The sequence below is a fragment of the Giraffa tippelskirchi genome, chromosome 8 (assembly GCF_054371585.1).
Source record: "Giraffa tippelskirchi isolate mGirTip1 chromosome 8, T2T-mGirTip1v1.2.pri, whole genome shotgun sequence".
Taxonomy (NCBI): domain Eukaryota; kingdom Metazoa; phylum Chordata; class Mammalia; order Artiodactyla; family Giraffidae; genus Giraffa; species Giraffa tippelskirchi.
In genome coordinates, this window is record NC_137282.1 from 75,317,354 (window position 1) to 75,338,617 (window position 21,264).

At 39.4% G+C, this 21,264-nt stretch overlaps 1 protein-coding gene across 1 annotated transcript in view; it reads right to left on the minus strand.

Annotated features, from left to right (window-relative positions):
- CSMD1 (CUB and Sushi multiple domains 1) overlaps window positions 1–21,264 on the minus strand; it is a 1,578,457-nt gene that overhangs the window by 1,011,457 nt on the left and 545,736 nt on the right. The window contains exon 3 of the mRNA XM_081517452.1: window positions 6,771–6,965. Within this exon, the coding sequence (XP_081373578.1) occupies window positions 6,771–6,965 (195 nt within the window). The remainder of the gene's footprint in view (window positions 1–6,770; window positions 6,966–21,264) is intronic.

A 21,264-nucleotide genomic window follows, 5' to 3' on the forward strand; every position in this document is an offset into this window, starting at 1 on the left:
TGGCATAGATTTGTATATTTCAGACCCATTTTCTTATGAGTCCTTATCCTGAAACTACCACTGTCTACTGAAACCTACATCATAAGTAAACTGTATGCATAGCACCAGGACTCTGCATACGTTAGCAACTGCTGTGGAAGGAAAAAAGAAAACTAAAATTCCTCTGCTTGCTATGTCCTAGTCCTCTGAAACAGTAGATACTAGCATACATAGCTAACGAGAACTTGAAATGTGGTTATTTCACCTTGAGAAATGCTGTAACTGTGAATTACATGCCAGGTTTTGAAGACTAATATGGAAAAAAAGTGCAACCTACTTCGTTAATATTTTATATTGATTACAAATTGAAATGGTCATATTTGGGTTATGTTGGGTTAAAAAATACACTTTTAAAATTAAACACACCAGATTTTTTTTTTTTTTTTTACTTTATCGATGTAGTTACTAGGAGGTTTTGATTACATAGTTGGCTCTCACTTTTGGATCACATTATATTTCTAGCAAACCGCGCTGATCTAAATACTGAAGAAAGAAAGTGTTAGTTACTTAGTTGTGTCCGACTCTTTGTGATCCCATGGACTGTAGCCTGCCAGGCCCATCTGTATGTGGAATTCTGCAGGCAAGAATACTGGAGTGGATTGCCATTTCCTTCTCCAGAAGATCTTCCTGACCCACGGATTGAAACTGGGTCTCCCACATTTCAGGCAGGTTCTTTACCATCTGAGCCACCAGCAGAGGTTCTAAATGCTGAGGATCTGGAGTTTTTCTTGGTTAGGCATGTCAGGTTGAAAAGCCCCGAGCCCCTGCCTGAGCTGAGAATATGCATTATTGAATGTATCTAGTTTTTCTTTTTTTTTTCTTTTCAAACCCTTTCATGTTTCTCTTCTAAATATACATAACTGCACATACAGAAACAGGACATCTTTGTAAAGACTAGAAGAGACAATCGGGACAATAACCAATAATGAGTGAAGATTAGAAAAGTTACAGACATTGAGGTGCAAACTCAAGGATAAATGAAGAAGATGCAAACATGGCATCTCCAGAAGGAGACAGTCGAAGTCCTCATCCTGGAAAGAAGTCAGTTTGATGCTGCTCTCCTGTTGAAGGGGACTGGCTTTGAGGAGCTCTGGCTGGCCTCCCACTTCATCATGCATTCACTTTACTAAATACATGGTTATATCCTTTTTCTCTAAAGAGCACCATGTGACTCTAGAAAAGATACACACATTTCAGTGCCATTGTTCAGGTTAAATGCTGCCACTTGGAGGTATAATGTAAATTTTTCAACACTAGCAAATGCTCACTGCAGAGATTCGGTGGTGTTACTCTTAGTAGCACTATTAAGAAGTCTCCTCAAGCAATTTCTGGAACAAAATAATGAGAATGTTGGGGAAGCAGAAATTATACTCATTTTATTTTTGAAAATTATCTAAGTCCACATTGCTGAAATTAATTTATCTCTTCCAGATAAGCCACATCTACACATTTATAAGAATCAGATCATTGATTTTTTTAAGATCCAGTTATCCAACATCAATGACAAACTGTGTTGTATCTTTCAGATTTGTTTCATAAAATAATTGTATCAAACTTAATTCCCTTTGAAATGTTACGACCCCAAGGATTGAGACAAGCAAAATTTAAGCATAAATTTAATAATCTATGATACAGAAGAGATTGATCATCTAAGAAGCACTGTGATAGAATTGGGATTTAATAAATTGATGATAAGATAGGAAAAGGTTATGAGCTGAATATTATATCAACTTGAACTTTCTGAGGTTTACAAGTTGTGAAATTGGTAAAGATCCTCCAATTAAGAAGGAAATGCTTGAGAGATATGAGGAAAACGGAAACTGGCATAATTGCTGTTAACATTTACTTTTTCATTTTCTTGTTCATAATAACTCCTCATCAGATGCCTTGCATATTTCTATTCATCAACTAGATTTTGGGATGGGGGATTAAATACAGCATTAAGGGCAAATGGCTATGGATTAGGGTAACTTTTAAGGCACAGAGAAAGCAAAGATATAGTCACAAAGTTTTTATGACTGTAAATGATCTCCTGGCAGGTTAAAAACTCATTGACAAATACAGTTCAGACATAGATTAAAATATAAAATATCAATGAAATAAATGCTAAAGACAAAAGTACTTGTGCTTTCTTATAGCAATTTAAAAAGGGGTTGTAATGATTTTTAAAATGTGACTAAAATTTGAACTCAAGTGTGAACTTGACAACTAAGTAAGCTTTATGGCTCTAAGGGAGATGAAAGGGAAAACTTTGTAACAGGAGCAAATGACTGTTTGGATTTCCAGTGGTGAACTGGTAAGGGACTCTTAGGGAAGAAACCTTGCTTGGTAGCATTTGCTGGTTTCCTGTGTCACCATGGGGGATGGTAAGTGGGGTGAGAGGAACGCAGCTCTTGGGAGATGCACACAGCTGGCCTTGGGGGAGTCAACCCAAGCAAAGCAACATGTGATGGAGAAAAAAGCATAACATCTGTGTCTCGGACGCTGATAAGCAAATTCCAGGAGATAGTGAAGGACAGGGAAGTCTGGTGTGCTGCAGTCCAAGGGGCTGCAAAGAATCAGACATGAGTGAACGGCTAGTGAACGGCTAAACAAATGGAACACCAGGAGATGAAAGCGGACCGTCAGTTAAGACAAGGGAACGCAGCACCAGGGGAGCTCTGTGAAGAGGTTGCACTTAGTTCTTCTTGAGTCACTGAGGTGGTCTGATTGAGAGAGGAACGAGTGATGATGAAGAAGTGGGGTGTGTGTGTGTGTGTGTGTGTGTGTGTGTGTGTGTGTGTTGGGGTGGGGAGTGGGATTAAGGAGGAGCATGTAGGGTGGAGGCAGACATTACAGACACGGAGTCATTTAACCAACATGAAGCAGGTCAGGGAGAGAAGGAGAACAATGCCTGGAAAGGGGTAGTTGGAGAGGGAACGGTGATGCATGAAAGTCTGACAGAGTAAGAGTGGTGAGCAGGGGAAAACAGAGTGATTCTAATGTTTTCACAGAGTTAATGGGAATTTCAGAGACACAATCGGGGACAGAAGGAAGAAAGTGTACATTTAGGAGACCCGCATGGCCAGGTCCTCAAACAGGGGCACTGAGTCAAGGGAAATCAGTGAAAAGACAAGGGTGGAGATTCTGGATTTTGAAGGCATCGCCCTTTTGACAATAGAAGATAGAAAATAATAGCAGTAAAGGAAAAAAGAAGTGAGAGATAACAGACCTGAGGAAATGCAAAGGAAATGAGCATTTCAGGAAGAACGATGGATGAGGTATAAGATGCCCTTGACAGGAATTTCTCTAGGACACAGCGATGGTTTGAACATGGTGTATCTGAAGCCCAACCACTATCAGCTGGAATATCTTGAACAAGTTATTTTCCCATCTAACCCTTAGGTGCCTCATTTGCAAAATAATTCTTTAATAAAATACCTACTATGAAGATTAAACAGGAATGCCTCGCATAAGTAACAACCACGTACCAGCTAGAAGCTGTAGTTACTGCGCTAGCAGTAGTAATATTGTGAGTAACATCGCCAGTGACAGCAGCAGCAGTAGTAGCATGCCACTTGTTTAGCTGCTCAGTCGTGTCTGACTCTTTTTGTGACCTCATGGACAGTAGCCCACCAGGCTCCTCTGTCCATGGGATTATCCAGGCAAGAATACTGGAGTGGATTGCTACTTCCTTCTCCAGGGGATCTTCCCCACTCAGGGGTGAAACCCCCACCTCCTGCCCTGACAGGCAGATTCTTTACTGTGGAGCAACCAGGGAAGCCCCAATACGCTACTATTAAGATAATTAACATCAGAAACATCTCATGAGACTGCCACACTTTATAGAGATAAAGAAAAAAAATAGAAAAGTATTCATTATGGAATATCACTCAGCTGTAGAAAAGAATGCATTTGAGTTGGTTCTAGTAAGGTGGATGAAACTGGAGCCTATTATACCGAGTGAAAGAGAAACACCAGTACAGTATATTAATGCATATATATATGGGATTTAGAAAGATGGTAACAATGATCTTATATGTAAGGCAGCAAAAGAGACACAGATATAAAGAACAGACTTTTGGACTCTGTGGGAGAAGGCGAGGGTGGGGTGATTTGAGAGAATAGCATTGAAACATGCATATTACCATATGTGAAACAGATGACCAGTGCAAGTTTGATGCAGGAAGCAGGCCACTCAAAGCCGGTGCCCTGGGACAACTCAGAGGGATGGGGTGGGAGGGAAATGGGAGGGAGGTTCAGGATGGGGGACACATGTGCACTCATGAGTGATTCATGTCGATGTATGACAAAAACCACCACAATATTGTAAAGTAATCATCCTCCAATTAAAATAGATAAGTTAATTAAAACAGAGAAGATATTCATTAAATAGCATACACTAAAACATAAACATACTGATGGAAAGAATACACTTTGATATGATGACTTACGACTATGAATTTTCCTGCTTACATATATGGATTAAAAGTCAGATATGGTTCTTGTAATAAACTATAATGGAAAATGAATAAAAAATATATAGATATATACAAATAGATATAACTGAATCCCTTAGATATACACTGGAAACTAACACAATGTTTTATATCAAACACACTTCAATTTTAAGAAGGCAGCCATTAATTTGAGTTTTAACTCATCAGTACTCTTGCCTGGAAAATCCCATGGAAATGGCAACCCACTCCAGTGTTCTTGCCTGGAGAATCCCAGAGACGGCGGAGCCTGGTGGGCTGTTGTCTATGGGGTCGCACAGAGTCGGACACGAGTGCGACTTAGCAGCAGCAGCATCATGTACTATCTTTGGAAACTTTGGAAAATCAAACTTGTGCTTCTTCATCTGCGAAATGAGCATGAGCTTTCATGATTTCCCTGAGATCTGATGAGAATTCAGTGATTTGATTCAGGAAAAACACTCCACACACTTTCTGAATTACATTCCGACATCAATCAATGTAAGCCAGGTGGGCTACTGTCCATGGGGTTGCAAAGAGTCAGACACAGCTGAGCACACACAAATGTAAGCTGCACTATTATTTTCCACACCACAAGGTGAGTTTCTCTTAGAAAAGTCAAAATCTAAGAGGAAAAGTATGTTTTTCCAAAAGTTAATGGATCAGGAAAATAATGTCACAGAAAAGGCTGAAAATCAAAGGTTTCTAAAAAGAAACTGCGTCCAGCCTTGCACCAAAACATGAAGAGGAGCACTTGGCCTAGAGCATTCTTTTATGGTCTGTCTCCAACGTCCAAGAGTGTTGAAAGAGACTTTGTGTGATATAATTTAATCATCAAGGAACATCTGCCATTTTTAATAAGAAAAAGATTAAAAAAAAAAAAGAAACTTCAAAGACCAAAAAAAAAAAAAAAGTGTGTACTAAATCTTAGCATGCTATGAGGATAAGTGATAAAAATGTCCAGAATTCCACAGAATTTCAGAAATAAGATGAAGAAAAATCTTGGTATTTAATGAACGCATCTGTATCTGCTACTGACTTTATAGGGTCCAGTCATGGTGTTTTCTTGATGAGGGCAAAAAAGGAGAGTAAAAAGGCTTAAAACTCAACATTCAAAAAACTAAATGGATGTATAGAACAGTCTTTTGGACTCCGTGGGAGAAGGTGAGGGTGGGATGATTTGAGAGAATAGCATTGAAACATGTATATTATCATATGTGAAATGAATCGCCAGTCCAGGTTCAATGCATCAGACAGGGTGCTCAGGGCTGGTGCACTGGGATGACCCAGAGGGATGGGGTGGGGAGGGAGGTGGGAGGGGGTTTCAGGATGGGGAACACATGTACACCCATGGCTGATTCATGTCAATGTATGGCAAAAACCACTACAATATTGTAAAGTAATTAGCCTCCAATTAAATTAAATATTAAAAAAAAACACACCTAAATGGCATCATGGCATCCAGTACCAACACTTCATGGAAAACAGAAGGGGGGAAAGTGGAAGCAGTGACAAATTTTATTTTGGGGGGATTCAAAATCACTCCATACAGTGACTGCAGCTATGAAATTAAAAGACACTTACTCCTTGGAAGGAAAGCTATGACAAACCTAGACAGTTTATTAAAAAGCAAAGATCTCACTGGCTGACAAAGATCCATATAGTCAAAGTTATGCTTTTTCTAATAGTCATGTACAGGTGTGAGAGCTGGAACATAAAGAAGGTTGAGCGCCAGAGAATTGATGCTTTTGAACTGTGGTGTTGGAAAAGACTTTTGAGAGTCCCTTGGACAGCAAGGAGATCAAACCAGTCCACCCTCAAGGAAATCAACCCTGAGTATTCAATGGAAGGATTGATGCTGCAGCTCCAATACTTGGTCACCTGATGCAAAGAACTGACTCAATGGAAAAGACACTGAAGCTGGGAAAGATTGAGAACACGAAGAGAAGGGGCGACAGAGACAAGACAGTTGGATGATATTACCAACCTAATGGACATGAGTTTGAGTAAACTCTAGGAGACAGCGTAGGACAGGGAAGCCTGACATGCTGCAGTCCATGCAGTCACAGAGAGTTGAACTTGCCTAGCAAATGAACAGCAACGTGGTTTCTTAGGTAACTTCTAATATCGCTACTGGAAACAGAAGAAACTGACATGGAAAGACCCAGCATGCCGTATCTTGCTTTTGCTAAGTGGGAATTTTCCTGACGTCAGTTCCAAAGCCACTTGCTCAGTCCAGGTGTGGGCGCATCACGCCCTCCCCGCCCTGGCACTTACCTCTGCAGAACGGGGCCGGAAAGTCCCAAGAGGCCCCGTTCCCGGGGCTGACGATGCAGGTCAGGATGGCGTGGCCCTCCAAGATGTAGCCAGAGAGACAGCTGTACCGGATCTTGTCTCCTATGTTGAATCGGGTCCCGTGGAGGACTCCCTTCAGGATTTCCCCAGGATTTCCACATGTGTGGCTGGGTAAAACTGTTCGGAAGGAAAAAAAGAGAAAGAAACATAAGTTGAAGGAGGATTTTCTACTGACATCAGTCTATATCACAAAACATAGACCTCACTTGAATTATGTAAGTTAACAAATCTAGCTATCTTAATTTTGCCTAAAATGCAGTAGCGAAATGGATTCATGTTGTATAAAACCTATACATGTTGTATAAAATCTATTCATGTTGTATAAAATCTATACATATTTTTCTCCTGTAAAAATATGTGTGTGTGCACGCACTCAGCTGTGTCTGACTCTTTGCAACCCCATGGACTGTAGTCCACCAGACTCCTCTGTCCATGGGATTCTCCAGGCAAGAACACTGGAGTGGGTTGTCACTTCCTTCTCCTAAATTTATGTATATTTTATATACATATATATATATACATATATATATACACACATACATATATATATAATGTATAATTAAGTGGATTTTGTTAAGAGGAGAAAATACAGTTCTGCTTAGATTCAATGTTCTATATGATGTCTAGACTATTTTCCTAACAATGAGATTCTACAGTCCTATAGAGTTAGCAATTAGATAATATAGTGGAATATAGATAGCTGAAAAAGTGGTAACAGAAGCACAGAATGAATGGATACTCCTGCTATATTTTTCCTTATTCCTCCAGACCAGCACTGCCTGACACACACCAGTAATAAATGTTCAATCAATGGCTGACGGATAAATAACTGAATTAAAAAATAAATTTAAAATCTCATTTGCTAATCTATCAGACTTTCATAAACATTGTACCACTGTCATATTCCAGGCCATCTGTAAGGCTCTATGCATTTAGAGCATCTGATTCACAACAAAGTTTTAAGTGTAGGTTCTGACAAAGCAAGTACTGTCTTCATTTGCATTTCAACAAGGCAGCCTTGGTTCTGGTCTTTCCTGGCCTCCTCACTTTTCATACTGACAGCCTCTCTGTTTAATTCAACTGCCTTCCAACCAAATGGACATGATGCTGTTTCATACTCATAGAACGTAATTTTGAACTTGACTTATACACCATTAAGCTGAATAGACAAAGTGGAGAATTGTTGCCATATTTCTGATTATATTTAGCATATCATCTGTAAATTAGCTGTTATGATGTAGAATTCAAATAAGCAAAGGATCCTACTATTTAAAAAAATAAATGATTTACAAATAAAAAATATTTTCAAATGAACAAAATTTTTCTACTTCTGTATCCATTTTTTTTTGCATTTGTATAGGAGTACATTTTGCTATGTATGTAAAATACAGACAAGTTTTTCTTTTTTCTTTGTTTTTAAACTGAGAAATAAACAGACCTTTCCCAGTGAATGGGGAGGAAATTTCATTTATTTCAAAGATTAATTTTATTTTTATATAATTTAAATACATATGAACTAAGCTATACAGGAACACTTACAAAACAAATGCCATAGTTTACATGTTTAATATTATTGACATGTTTGTGAAATTACAATTTATGTAGTCAAAGTTTGCACATATCTAGATTTTAGAAAATAATTTCTGAAAATAGTCGACAAAAACCTGTTTGATAACATAATAGAAAACAATTCAGTATAATCTATAACCATCTTTGTTGTCTTTTATAAAAAAGAAATTCTGTTTTTAAGTCCACATTCACTATCCCAAAGGCAATAAGTCTATTTTTAAAATGTTGTTTAAAAACAATTTTAACTCTTTGGAATTTGTCTGTGACTTTCAAAGGCAGAAAATTTCCAATTCTATCTTGGAGAATCACTTTATTTTATGCCCTGGGATATCTGTCAGACAGCCTAATCAGGGTTGTTATAATCAGAGACAGTCATGAGACATGGGCTGGCTGAAACTGTATCATCAATGGAGAGAGAAAAGGAGATGGGGTTTGGGGAGACATACAAATATGAATACTTTTGGCATTTTTCTTCCTTGTTCAGAATGAGAATTGTTATTTCAACTGATCTTAATTTAGGAAAAAAATTATTAACATTTTAATGTGAATAGTGTCAACCAGTGAATAGAAATTATTGAGGATGATTTAAAACACTCACTTCTAGTTGCAAACAAACACAGAAATGAAAACATGCCCATAGTATTACAAAAGCATCAGTCGTTTCATTAAAACATTACAAAAATATCTTAAATTGTGAAAAATGGACACAAATTATAATAGGTCTACACCAAGATATACAACTCAGACATGCAGACAATGCCAAGATATGAAAATCCAGCAGCTGGGAAAAACTAATTTAAAATAAATAAATTTAACTCTCTTGTCATTCTTGCCAATTTCATCTGAACTACTTTTTTAAAAAAAAATAAATTTATATATTTTAGTTGGGGGCTAATTACTTTACAATATTGTAGTAGTTTTTGCCATACATTGACATGAATCAGCCATGGGTTTATATGTGTTCCCCTTCCTGGACCCCCCTCCTACCTCCCTCCCTATCCCTTCCCTCTGGGTCATCCCATTGCCCCAGCCCTGAGCATTTGTCTCATGCATCGAACATGGAATGGTGTTCTGTTTCACATATGATAATATACATGTTTCAATGCTATTCTCCCAGAACGTCCCACCCTCACCTTCTCCCTCAGAGTCCATAAGACTGTTCTACGCATCTGTGTCTCTTATTCTGTCTCGCATATAGGGTTATCATTACCATCTTTCAAATTCCATATATATGCATTAGTATACTGTATTGGTGTTTTTCTTTCTGGCTTACTTCACTCTGTATAATGGGCTCCAGTTTCATCCATCTCAATAGAACCGATTCAAATGTATTTTTTTTAATGGCTAAGTAATATTCCATTGTGTATATGTACCACAGCTTCCTTATCCATTCGTCTGCTGATGGACATCTAGGTTGCTTCCATGTCCTGGCTATTGTAAACAGTGCTGCGATGAACATTGGGGTACACGCGTCTCTTTCCATTCTGGTTTCCTCGGTGTGTATGCCCAGCAGTGGGATTGCTGGGTCATATGGCAGTTCTATTCCCAGTTTTTTAAGGAATCTCCACACTGTTCTCCATAGTGGCTGTACTAGTTTGCATTCCCACCAACAGTGTAAGACGGTTCCCTTTTCTCCACACCCTCTCCAGCATTTATTGCTTCTAGACTTTTGGATAGCAGCCATTCTGACTGGTGTGAAATGGTACCTCATTGTGGTTTTGATTTGCATTTCTCTAATAATGAGTGATGTTGAGCATCTTTTCATGTGTTTGTTAGCCATCTGTATGTCTTCTTTGGAGAAATGTCTGTTTAGTTCTTTGGCGCATTTTTTGGTTGGGTCCTTTATTTTTCTGGAATTCAGCTGCAGGAGTTGCTTGTATATTTTTGAGATTAATTGTCTGTTGCTTCGTTTGCTATTATTTTCTCCCATTCTGAAGGCTGTCTTTTCACCTTGCTTATAGTTTCCTTTGTTGTGCAAAAGCTTTTAATTTTAATTAGGTCCCATTTGTTTATTTTTGCTTTTATTTCCAATATTCTGGGAGGTGGGTCATGGAGGATCCTGCTGTGATTTATGTCGGAGAGTGTTTTGCCTATGTTTTCCTCTAGGAGTTTTATAGTTTCTGGTTTGACGTTTAGAGCTTTAATCCATTTTGAGTTTATTTTTGTGTATGGTGTTAGGAAGTGTTCTAGTTTCATTCTTTTACAAGTGGTTGACCAGTTTTCCCAGCACCACTTGTTAAAGAGATTGTCTTTTCTCCATTGTATATTCTTGCCTCCTTTGTCGAAGATAAGGTGTCCATAGGTGCGTGGGTTTATCTCTGGGCTTTCTATTTTGTTGCATTGATCTATATTTCTATCTTTGTGCCAGTACCATACTGTCTTGATGACTGTGGCTTTGTAGTAGAGCCTGAAGTCAGGCAGGTTGATTCCTCCAGTTCCATTCTTCTTTCTCAAGATTGCTTTGGCTATTCGAGGTTTCTTATATTTCCATACAAATTGTGAAATTATTTGTTCTAGTTCTGTGAAAAATACCATTGGTAGCTTGATAGGGATTGCATTGAATCTATAGATTGCTTTGGGTAGTATACTCATTTTCACTATATTAATTCTTCCAATCCATGAACACGGTATATTTCTCCATCTGTTTGTGTCCTCTTTGATTTCTTTCATCAGTGTTTTATAGTTTTCTATATATAAGTCTTTTGTTTCTTTAGGTAGATATATTCCTTAGTATTTTATTCTTTTTGTTGCAATGGTGAATGGTATTGTTTCCTTAATTTCTCTTTCTGTTTTCTCATTATTGGAGTATAGGAATGCAAGGGATTTCTGTGCATTAAGTTTATATCCTGCAACTTTACTATATTCATTGATTAGTTCTAGTAATTTTCTGGTAGAATCTTTAGGGTTTTCTATGTAGAGGATCATGTCATCTGCTAACAGTGAGAGTTTTACTTCTTCTTTTCCTATCTGGATTCCTTTTATTTCTTTTTCTGCTCTGATTGCTGTGGCCAAATCTTCCAAAACTATGTTGAATAGTAGTGGTGAAAGTGGGCATCCTTGCCTTGTTCCTGACTTTAGGGGAAATGCTTTCAATTTTTCACCATTGAGGATAATGTTTGCTGTGGGTTTGTCATATATAGCTTTTATCATGTTGAGGTATGTTCCTTCTATTCCTGCTTTCTGGAGGGTTTTTATCATAAATGTTTGTTGAATTTTGTCAAAGGCTTTTTCTGCACCTATTGAGATAATCATATGGTTTTTATCTTTCAATTTGTTAATGTGGTGTATTACATTGATTGATTTGCGGATGTTAAAGAAACCTTGCATTCCTGGGATAAAGCCCACTTGGTCATGATGTATGATCTTTTTAATATGATGTTGGATTCTGTTTGCTAGAATTTTATTAAGGATTTTTGCATCTATGTTCATCAGTGATATTGGCCTGTAGTTTTCTTTTTTTGTGGCATCTATGTCTGGTTTTGGAATTAGGGTGATGGTGGTCTCATAGAATGAGTTTGGAAGTTTACCATCTTCTGCAATTTTCTGGAAGAGTTTGAGTAGGATAGGTGTTAGCTCTTCTCTAAATTTTTGGTGGAATTCTGTTATGAAGCCGTCTGGTCCTGGGCTTTTGTTTGCTGGAAGATTTCTGATTACAGATTCGATTTCCGTGCTTGTGATGGGTCTGTTAAGATCTTCTATTTCTTCCTGGTTCAGTTTTGGAAAGTTACACTTTTCTAAGAATTTGTACATTTCTTCCAAGTTGTCCATTTTATTGACATATAGCTGTTGGTAGTAGTCTCTTATGATCCTTTGTACTCCTGTGTAGTCTGTTGTGATCTCTCCATTTTCATTTCTAATTTTGTTGATCTGATTCTTCTCCCTTTGTTTCTTGATGAGTCTGGCTAGTGGCTTGTCAATTTTGTTTATCTTCTCAAAAAAACAGCTTTTAGTTTTGTTGATTTTTGCTATGGTCTCTTTTGTTTCTTTTGCATTTATTTCTGACCTAATTTTTAAGATTTCTTTCCTTCTACTGGCCCTGGGGTTCTTCATTTCTTCCTTCTCTAGTTGCTTTAGGTGTAGAGTTAGTTTATTTATTTGATTTTTTTCTTGTTTCTTGAGGTACGCCTGTATTGCTATGAACCTTCCCCTTAGCATTGCTTTTACAGTGTCCCATAGGTTTTGGGTTGTTGTGTTTTCATTTTCATTCGTTTCTATGCATATTTTGATTTCTTTTTTGATTTCTTCTGTGATTTGTTGGTTATTCAGAAGCGTGTTGTTTACCCTCCATATGTTGGAATTTTTAATAGTTTTTTTCCTGTAATTGAGGTCTAATCTTACTGCATTGTGGTCAGAGAAGATGGCTGGGATGATTTCAATTTTTTGGAATTTACCAAGGCTAGATTTATGGCCCAGGATGTGATCTATCCTGGAGAAAGTTCCGTGTGCACTTGAGAAAAAGGTGAAATTGGTTGTTTTGGGGTGGAAAGTCCTGTAAATATCAATTAAATCTAATTTGTCTATTGTATCATTTAAAGTTTGTGTTTCCTTGTTAATTTTCTGTTTAGTTGATCTATCCATACATGTGAGTGGAGTATTAAAGTCTCCCACTATTATTGTGTTATTGTTAATTTCCCCTTTCATACTTGTTAGTATTTGCCTTATATATTGTGGTGCTCCAATGTTGGGTGCATATATATTTATAATTGTTACATCTTCTTCTTGGATTGATCCTTTGATCATTATGTAGTGTTCTTCTTTGTCCCTTTTCACAGCCTTTATTTTAAAGTCTATTTTATCTGAAATGAGTATTGCGACTCCTGCTTTCTTTTGGTCTCCGTTTGCATGAAATATGTTTTTCCATCCCTTCACTTTCAGTCTGTATGTGTCCCTAGTTTTGAGGTGGGTCTCTTGTAGACAGCATATATAGGGGTCTTGTTTTTGTATCCATTCAGCCAGCCTTTGTCTTTTGGTTGGGGCATTCAACCCATTTACATTTAAGGTAATTATTGATAAGTATGATCCCATTGCCATTTACTTTGTTGTTTTGAGTTCGTGTTTAAACATCCTTTCTGTGTTTCCTGTTTAGAGAAGATCCTTTAGCATTTGTTGGAGAGCTGGTTTGGTGGTGCTGAATTCCCTCAGCTCTTGCTTGTCTGTAAAGCTTTTGAATTCTCCTTCATATCTGAATGAGATCCTTGCTGGGTACAGTAATCTGGGTTGTAGATTATTCTCTTTCATTACTTTAAGTATGTCCTGCCATTCTCTTCTAGCCTGAAGAGTTTCTATTGAAAGATCAGCTGTTATCCTTACGGGGATCCCCTTGTGTGTTATTTGTTGTTTTTCCCTTGCTGCTTTTAATATTTGTTCTTTGTGTTTGATCTTTGTTAATTTGATTAATATGTGTCTTGGGGTGTTTCGCCTTGGGTTTATCCTGTTTGGGACTCTCTGGGTTTCTTGGACTTCTGTGACTATTTCCTTCCTCATTTTAGGGAAATTTTCAACTATTATCTCCTCGAGTATTTTTTCATGGCCTTTCCTTTTATCTTCTTCTTCTGGGACTCCTATGATTCGAATGTTGGGGCATTTCATATTGTCCCAGAGGTCCCTGAGGTTTTCCTCATTTCTTTTGATTCTTTTTTCTTTTTTCCTCTCTGCTTCGTTTATTTCCACCATTCTATCTTCTACCTCATTTATCCTATCTTCTGCCTCCGTTATTCTACTGTTGGTTCCCTCCAGAATGTCTTTTATCTCCTTTATTTCATTATTCATTACATATTGACTCCTTTTTATTTCTTCTAGGTCCTTGATAAACATTTCTTGCATCTCCTTAATCCTTGTCTCCAGGCTATTTATCTGGAACTCCATTTTGCTTTCAAGATTTTGGATCGTTTTTATTATCATTATTCTAAATTCTTTTTCAGATAGATTCCCTATCTCCTCCTCTTTTGTTTGGTTTGGTGGGCATTTCTCATTTTCCTTTACTTGCTGAGTGTTTCTCTGCCTTTTCATCTTGTTTAGATTGCTGTGTTAGGCGTGGCCTTTCTGTATTCTGGTAGTTTGAAGTTCCTCTTTATTGTGGCGGTTCCTCACTGTGGGTGGGGTTGGACAGGTGGCTTGTCAAGGTTTCCTAGTTGAGGGAGCTTGTGTCGGTGTTCTGGTGGGTGGAGCTGGATTTCTTCTCTCTAGAGTGCAATGGAGTGTCCAGTATTGAGTTTTGAGATGTCTATGGATTTGGTGTGCCTCTGGGCAGCCTGTATATTGATGCTCAGGGCTATGTTCCTGCATTGCTGGAGAGTTTGCATGGTATATCTTGCTCTGGAACTTATTGGCTCTTGGGTGGAGCTTGGTTTCAGTGTATATGTGGAGGCTATTGGATGATCTCTTATTAATTAATGTTTCCCCTGGCTTTCAATCTTATTCTTGCAGTAGCCTCAAGACTTCTCCATCCATACAGCATCAATAATAAAACTTTTAGGTTAATGGTGAAAAGATTCTCCACAGTGAGGGATACCCAGAAAGGTTCACTGATTTACATGGAGAGGTGAAGTTGGGGGGGGGGGTTTGAGGTGACCAGGAGGAGAAGAAGGAGACTCAAACATGGAGAGAGCAGTGTAGCCAGTAAGCACTTCCCTCTGTACTCTCCACAGTCTGGAACCCTCAGAGCGGTTCACAGAGATACAAAGAGAGGGGGGAGGAAGGTAATAGAGGTGAGCATGAGTAGAAAGGGAGAAATCAAGAGGGGAGAGAGAGATCTGGGCAGTATTCTGTTCCCAAAGTGTTCTCCAGTACGCAGAACACCCTCAGAGATTCACAGAATTGGGTTGAGAAGAGAAGGAGGAGGGTGGGAGATAGAGGTTCCCTGGGGGAGAAGAAAGAGTGTCAATAGGGGGAGAGAGTAATCAAGCCACTAATCACGCTCCTGAGTAAAAATGGGTACTAAAGATTGGGTTCTTAAATGTACAAAATTGATATCAAATATGTAAAACAAAGATTAAAAATCTAGAGTAGAGGTTAGACTCTTATAAAACATACAATATAAAAAAAAAGAAAAAAGAAAACAGTGTAAAAAGAAAAAAAACAGTAAAACCGTAAAACAGTAAAAAAAAAAGTAAAACAGGAAAAAAACAGTAAAAAAAAAAAAAGAAAACACAAAAGGTATAAGATATATGTATGCAGTTTGCTTTAAAAATAGGGTTTTTTTTTTTGCAAGGTAATAGTGGGTTATGAAAATTAAAGGTGTAATAGAGGACTTAAAGAAAAAAGAAAGAAAAAAATTTAAAAAAATTTTTTTTTAAATTTAAAAAAAATTTTTAAAAAATGATAATAGTAAAAATATATATCCCGGACTTTCTCTGGAGCTATTGTGAGCAGTGTGGGATCTGTTCAGTTTCAGATAGATCCTTGTTCCTGCTTATACTTTTCAACATCTATAGGCCCCTTTCAATGCAGTCGGTGTTAACTACAGGGATTTTAATCTGTTAGCCTGTCACTTCCAACGCGCTTCCCTCTGTTTATTTGGCTTCTGTTTGGAGGTCTCTTCAGTATCTAATTTCCGCCCTGCCACAAAGGGGCGGAGGTGGTCTCTTTAGGTTCGCTTGTTCAGTCGTGCTGTGGGGAGGGAGGAACACTGCAAACCTATATCACTGGCATGTGTGTGAAGAGCTCGCAGTGTCTCCGCCGCACTGGGTTCATCCCCGCTCACAGCGAGTGTGCTTTCCCCGTCAACCCTGCTCAGGCTTCATGTTACTCGGCCAGGGAGTGGGCCCTGAGATGCGTGCACTTCCCAGGTCTAAGCCGCTCAGGTTCAGGCTCCCGGTTACTCCACAAAGGCGCAGACTCGGTTGCGCCCGCGGTTTGTGCCGTTCCCGGTAGGAGTAGCTCAGGCAGCCAGGAGTTTGGCGAGCGCACTCTCCCCTGTACGGGTGGTGCGGCTTATCACCTCCCTGGTCCCCGCCTCGGTTTACGGGCGCGCCCGGCTCCGGTGTGCTTTGTGTCGGTTCTGGGGGGCTGGTCTCTGGCTGTGACCCTCCCGGCGGCTGTCGACCCTCCGGGATCTCAGGCAGTCTTTGCTTAGAAACTGGGAGCCTGTTTGCAGTTTGGTAGGGGGTGCCCTCTCTGGGGCCGAGTTTGCCCCTTTCCGGCTCTGGCGGGCCCCGCCTGCCTGCTGCGTCCGGCGGGGGATGGGGCGGTCCGCAGCCAGCTAGCTCTCCTCTGGTATCGCTCAGTCCTTTGTTCTGTGAGCGGGCTGGCAGTGCCTTAGATTTGGGCTTTTTGCGGGATAGTTCTCTCTCTCTGGCTGTCCCACAGTTTAGGTTACTATCTCACGTTGGCTCCCTCTGATGGCCCTCAGGGCGTTCGGGCCCGGTCCTTACCCTAAGCAGTGCTGCCCGCTCCTCTCCGTTCAGCCCCCACTTGCTGGTGGCGGATGCGAGCGTCTGGGGTCCTTTGCTGGGAGTTGCCTTTAGGCACGTAATCTGTGGGGTTTATATATTTTTTCTCCCAGTTATGTTGCCCTCCGAGATTCGAAATCATCCCCCAAACCTGCCGGTGAGAGGGTTTCCTGGTGCTTAGAAACTTCTCCTCTTTTATGACTCCCTCCCCGGGATGGGTCTCCGTCCCTAACTCTTTAGTCTCTCTTTTTATCTTTTATAATTTCTCCTACCTGCTTTCGAAGATAATGTACTGTCTTTCTGGATGCCTGACGTCCTCTGCCAGCGTTCAGAAGTAGTTTTGTGAAGTTTGGTCAGCGTTCAGATGTTCTTTCGATAAATTTGTGGAGGAGAGAGTGGTCTCCCCGCCCTATTCCTCCGCCATCTTGGCCCCGCTCCTGAACTACTTTTTAAGCCAGTTTCCCTGGAGATACTGAATGTCTCTGGTGTCTCCCAGAGCGATGAGGGCTCATTAAGTATTTAGTAAACGTTACTGAGCTGACTTGGACTCTCCATTTAGTTCACTTTAATAATTCCTTGAAGTCATGTGCGCTCTCTCGCAGATGCTTCAAGAAAGGCATTCCTGCTAGGGTGGCGGGAAGGGGGCGCCTGGTGCAGACACTTGTTGATGTGAAAGGACACTGAAAGGAGCTCTGTGCACGGCTCTTTCCTCTTGTGGCACGTTTCCATCCATCAGACCCCAGGGAGCCACATCTGCACACCCAGGGCCTGAAACCTAGGCTGTCATTCCAATTACACTCACGGCAGTCCCCTCTACGATACTTCTGCTTTGGCGAGTACAAATGGTCACAAGTCAGTGACTTTGTGAGGCTCTCACTTTAAGCCTTAGATCCAAGCATTTCAATCATTAAATAGATGCCATATCAAATCCCTTTTCAGAAGACACATGGAAACTCGCAACTAAAAATACAGTATTCATATTCATCACAAAACAGGATAAAACACTGGTGAACAGAAGCCTGCAATTCATCAGGCACAGTAGCATTTTTAGCAGGATGTGCACAATTAATGAAATTTCATTAGATGTGTTCATGTGGAAACTGGGTCCCCCAGGGTGTATGTCAGACAATTTGTTTACACTCTATCTTTCCAGGAGTCTCACTGGAGCTCAAGGAAATAAAACTCCAAATACCCACCTGACACACAACCCTGGAAACAAAAACCAACGGGATGTGATATGTTTGTCCACAGATTGTTTGCCCTGAACTCCCTCCTGCAACCTTCGGGAAGGATTGGAACCACCTGATTATACTCACATTCAGGAACACTTTTAGCAGTCAGGTGTTCAAGTCTTGAAACCTGCCATTTACTTTCTGGGCCATGGCCGTTTGGTGGGACAAGAAGATGCAGAGAGAGCAGATATGCACCAAGAGCAAGGAGGGATCCTCAGGTAGGGAGAGCAATCATTTAATGCCATCCACTGCCAAGCTCTCCTTGTTCCCATGATGAACAACAATGTGGGGGACATGCTGTGAAAATATTATATTATTCCTGAAAAGTTACAGGATCTGGATGAGAAGAACTCAAAGAGGAGTGCGTTTTAAGTAGACTTTAAGGTGGAAAGAGATAAGGTGTGGCCAAATCAATACAAAAAGATTATTTTTAAACAAAGGATGCAGTTCTGGCAAATGGCTATAGAAGAGTACCCCGCATGGTGGGTTATGGGAATCGGTGTCAGAAAAGCACATGTTTCTACTCCAGAAACACACCTATAAGGTTGGACAAAGTCTCAGTCTCTATGTCTTGACGAGAGGAATGAAAAACAAAACATAGTAACGGGTGTGTTAGGACACATATATGATGCAAAGCAGAATCAGTAGCTAGCAGAGCACATGGAACGGAGTGAGTGCTCAATAGATATATTAACAACTTCAAATTTACTTTCCCAGTCCTAAAGCACCACATGGACTTCAGAGAAATCATACAAATTTAATAGTATGCAGGGGTTCTGATAAATACCAATTTCAGAAACAATGAAACCAGAAAAAGTCTGCTAGAGTCAATGTTGTCATTAAAATAAGAACACAGTCATTAAAAAGGGAAGCAAAAGAGAAAGACATTCCACATTTTAGCCATGTTAATTCTCAGTTAATTCTCCTTCTTTATTCTTGCTCTATTTTAATAATAATCATTAACACACAGCACATGTGATGCGATTGACACTGTTTAAAGTGGTTTGCATATATTAATAGTATATATGAAGTAAGTACCATTACTATCCCTCTTATAGAGGAAGAAATGGTAGCACAGAGAGGTTAAGGAACTTTCTCATGGCCACACAGCTGGCGAGTACTGGGGATAGGGTTTGCACATGATGGATCCAGAATTTCTGTTCTTCACCCCTACAGTAAACTACAATAAACTGTTGTCATCACAAAAAGAAAGAAAAATGATAAAATGCCATTAAATCAGTCATGTTCCCAATAGAGCTTTGTTTGATATAATAACAGGAATATAAGGATTGGGGACCGTTATGATGTTTCCTCATGTAAAACTGAAGGCAATATTATTACATAGATTTTAAAAAATATATTTCAAGCTGTCAGGTAAATTTGCAGGATGGGAGAAAGGGACTAGGAGGGACTGGGTAACAAAGCTAACACACGAAAAAAGATCAGTTGGCAGGTGGATTTGAAATCTAGGGGCTGGATTTTCAAAAGATTTTAAATAGAAGTTTTAAGGCATTATAAGCCTGTAAGAAATGAGAACACAAAACTGCTTGTTGCAAAATGATGCTGTGTGAAATGACTGTGGGGAATGTAAGGAAGCACGTATGATCATGTGACCTCTGGGATGAGCTCATGGTCTTTAATTTTTCCGGTTGATCTTTCACGGGTGTATATCTTTAAAGGAGAAGTTGTCTTCACTTCATTAACCTGTATCTATGAGCAGTTGGACCTTTACCACCCCAAACAACACAGGCATCAATCTACACATAAATGACTGTAAATCTAGGACCAAGGAACTAAGAATTAACTACTGAGGGAGAAAGAGCCACAAGAAGAATTTATGATGTGACCCAGGAAGAGAGGCTGTGGCCATGAAGGCCACGGATCATGGTAGAGTAAGTCTACTTGTGAACGTGAGTGTGTTCTTTGTTATTAAGTCTGTTCAGCAACTCCATGAATGAACCCTAGAGTCAGCAAGAAAAGATGGAAGAACCAGAAAAATGCTAAGTTTCCTCTCTAATTTAGAGAGTAACAATGGAGGGGATATAAAAGAATAATAACTGGGGGCCAGACATAAATCTTATGAAATACCAAAGTTAATGGGAGAGGGGGAATAATTATTAAACAAAATGGAAAGATGGCCAAAAAGTTAAAATTGAGATCAGAGAGCCTGGGAGTCAAGGTGAGAAACAATCATGGAAGAATATGCCTAGTAATATCCACAGTTGAAAATTAAGCATAAGTGATTGACATACAAAACAAGCATAGCAATAAGTAATGACACCAGGTGAACTTTTCAATTATCACTGAATTATTGAACAGAAACTTGCATGTACATGAATTTTCTCAGGTAAATTTACATACAGTCCCACCACATGGTGGGTCCCAGATTCTCCCAATAATGACTTATAAGCAGATATGCAATTTTTATGATCATCTTTATTCTTCTCAGAAGTAAACTTTATACTCAGCAAATGGATGTTCAGCTCCTTACAAGTGTCTCAGCATTTCTATAATGATAAAGTAAAGAAAAAGACATTGAAACAAACTTTACCACAAGCTCTCACAGATTATCATGTTGATGAGAGCAAAGATGCCAGCAACCACTCAAGAACTGGCCAAAATAACCTCTGTCCTACGCCAAATGCTGCTTCTGTTTACTAACACATGATGACCATGTAACGAGGATAATACAACCTGTCCCAAAAGTTAAATATTACATTAAACACGATGAGGGGCGGTTAACAAAACAAAATTAAAGAGACCCTAGAAAACAATTCTAAACTCTTTCTTAGTCACTGTTCATTTTATTAATTTAAATTTTTAAAAATAATCTCACTACAATATTTCTTTGGCTAAATTGGAGTAACAGTGTTTAAGGAAGTTTGAAAAAAAAGTCAAAACTTGTTATTGCTTTAAATGACTTTCAAAGCCTTGGGCATCAGTCATTGCTGGATCATGATTCTGAGGGATAGGAATCAAATGAGAGTCCTTAAAACCTCCCTAGCAGATTCTTTGGAGAGGGCAGGGATCCCAGGTGCAGGGACTGGAAACCCAGGGTGAGACTGACGGTCTTCGTGAGTTGAGGCAGCAGAGATGAGAACCCCAGAGGTTAGCGAGGCTGAAGTTTACAAGGGATCCAGGGCTCCAGAGACCTGCAGAGCCCCTCCTGAACATGGGTGAGTGCTTACTAGTGCATGTATGTAAGAAAATGACCAAGGCTAGTGG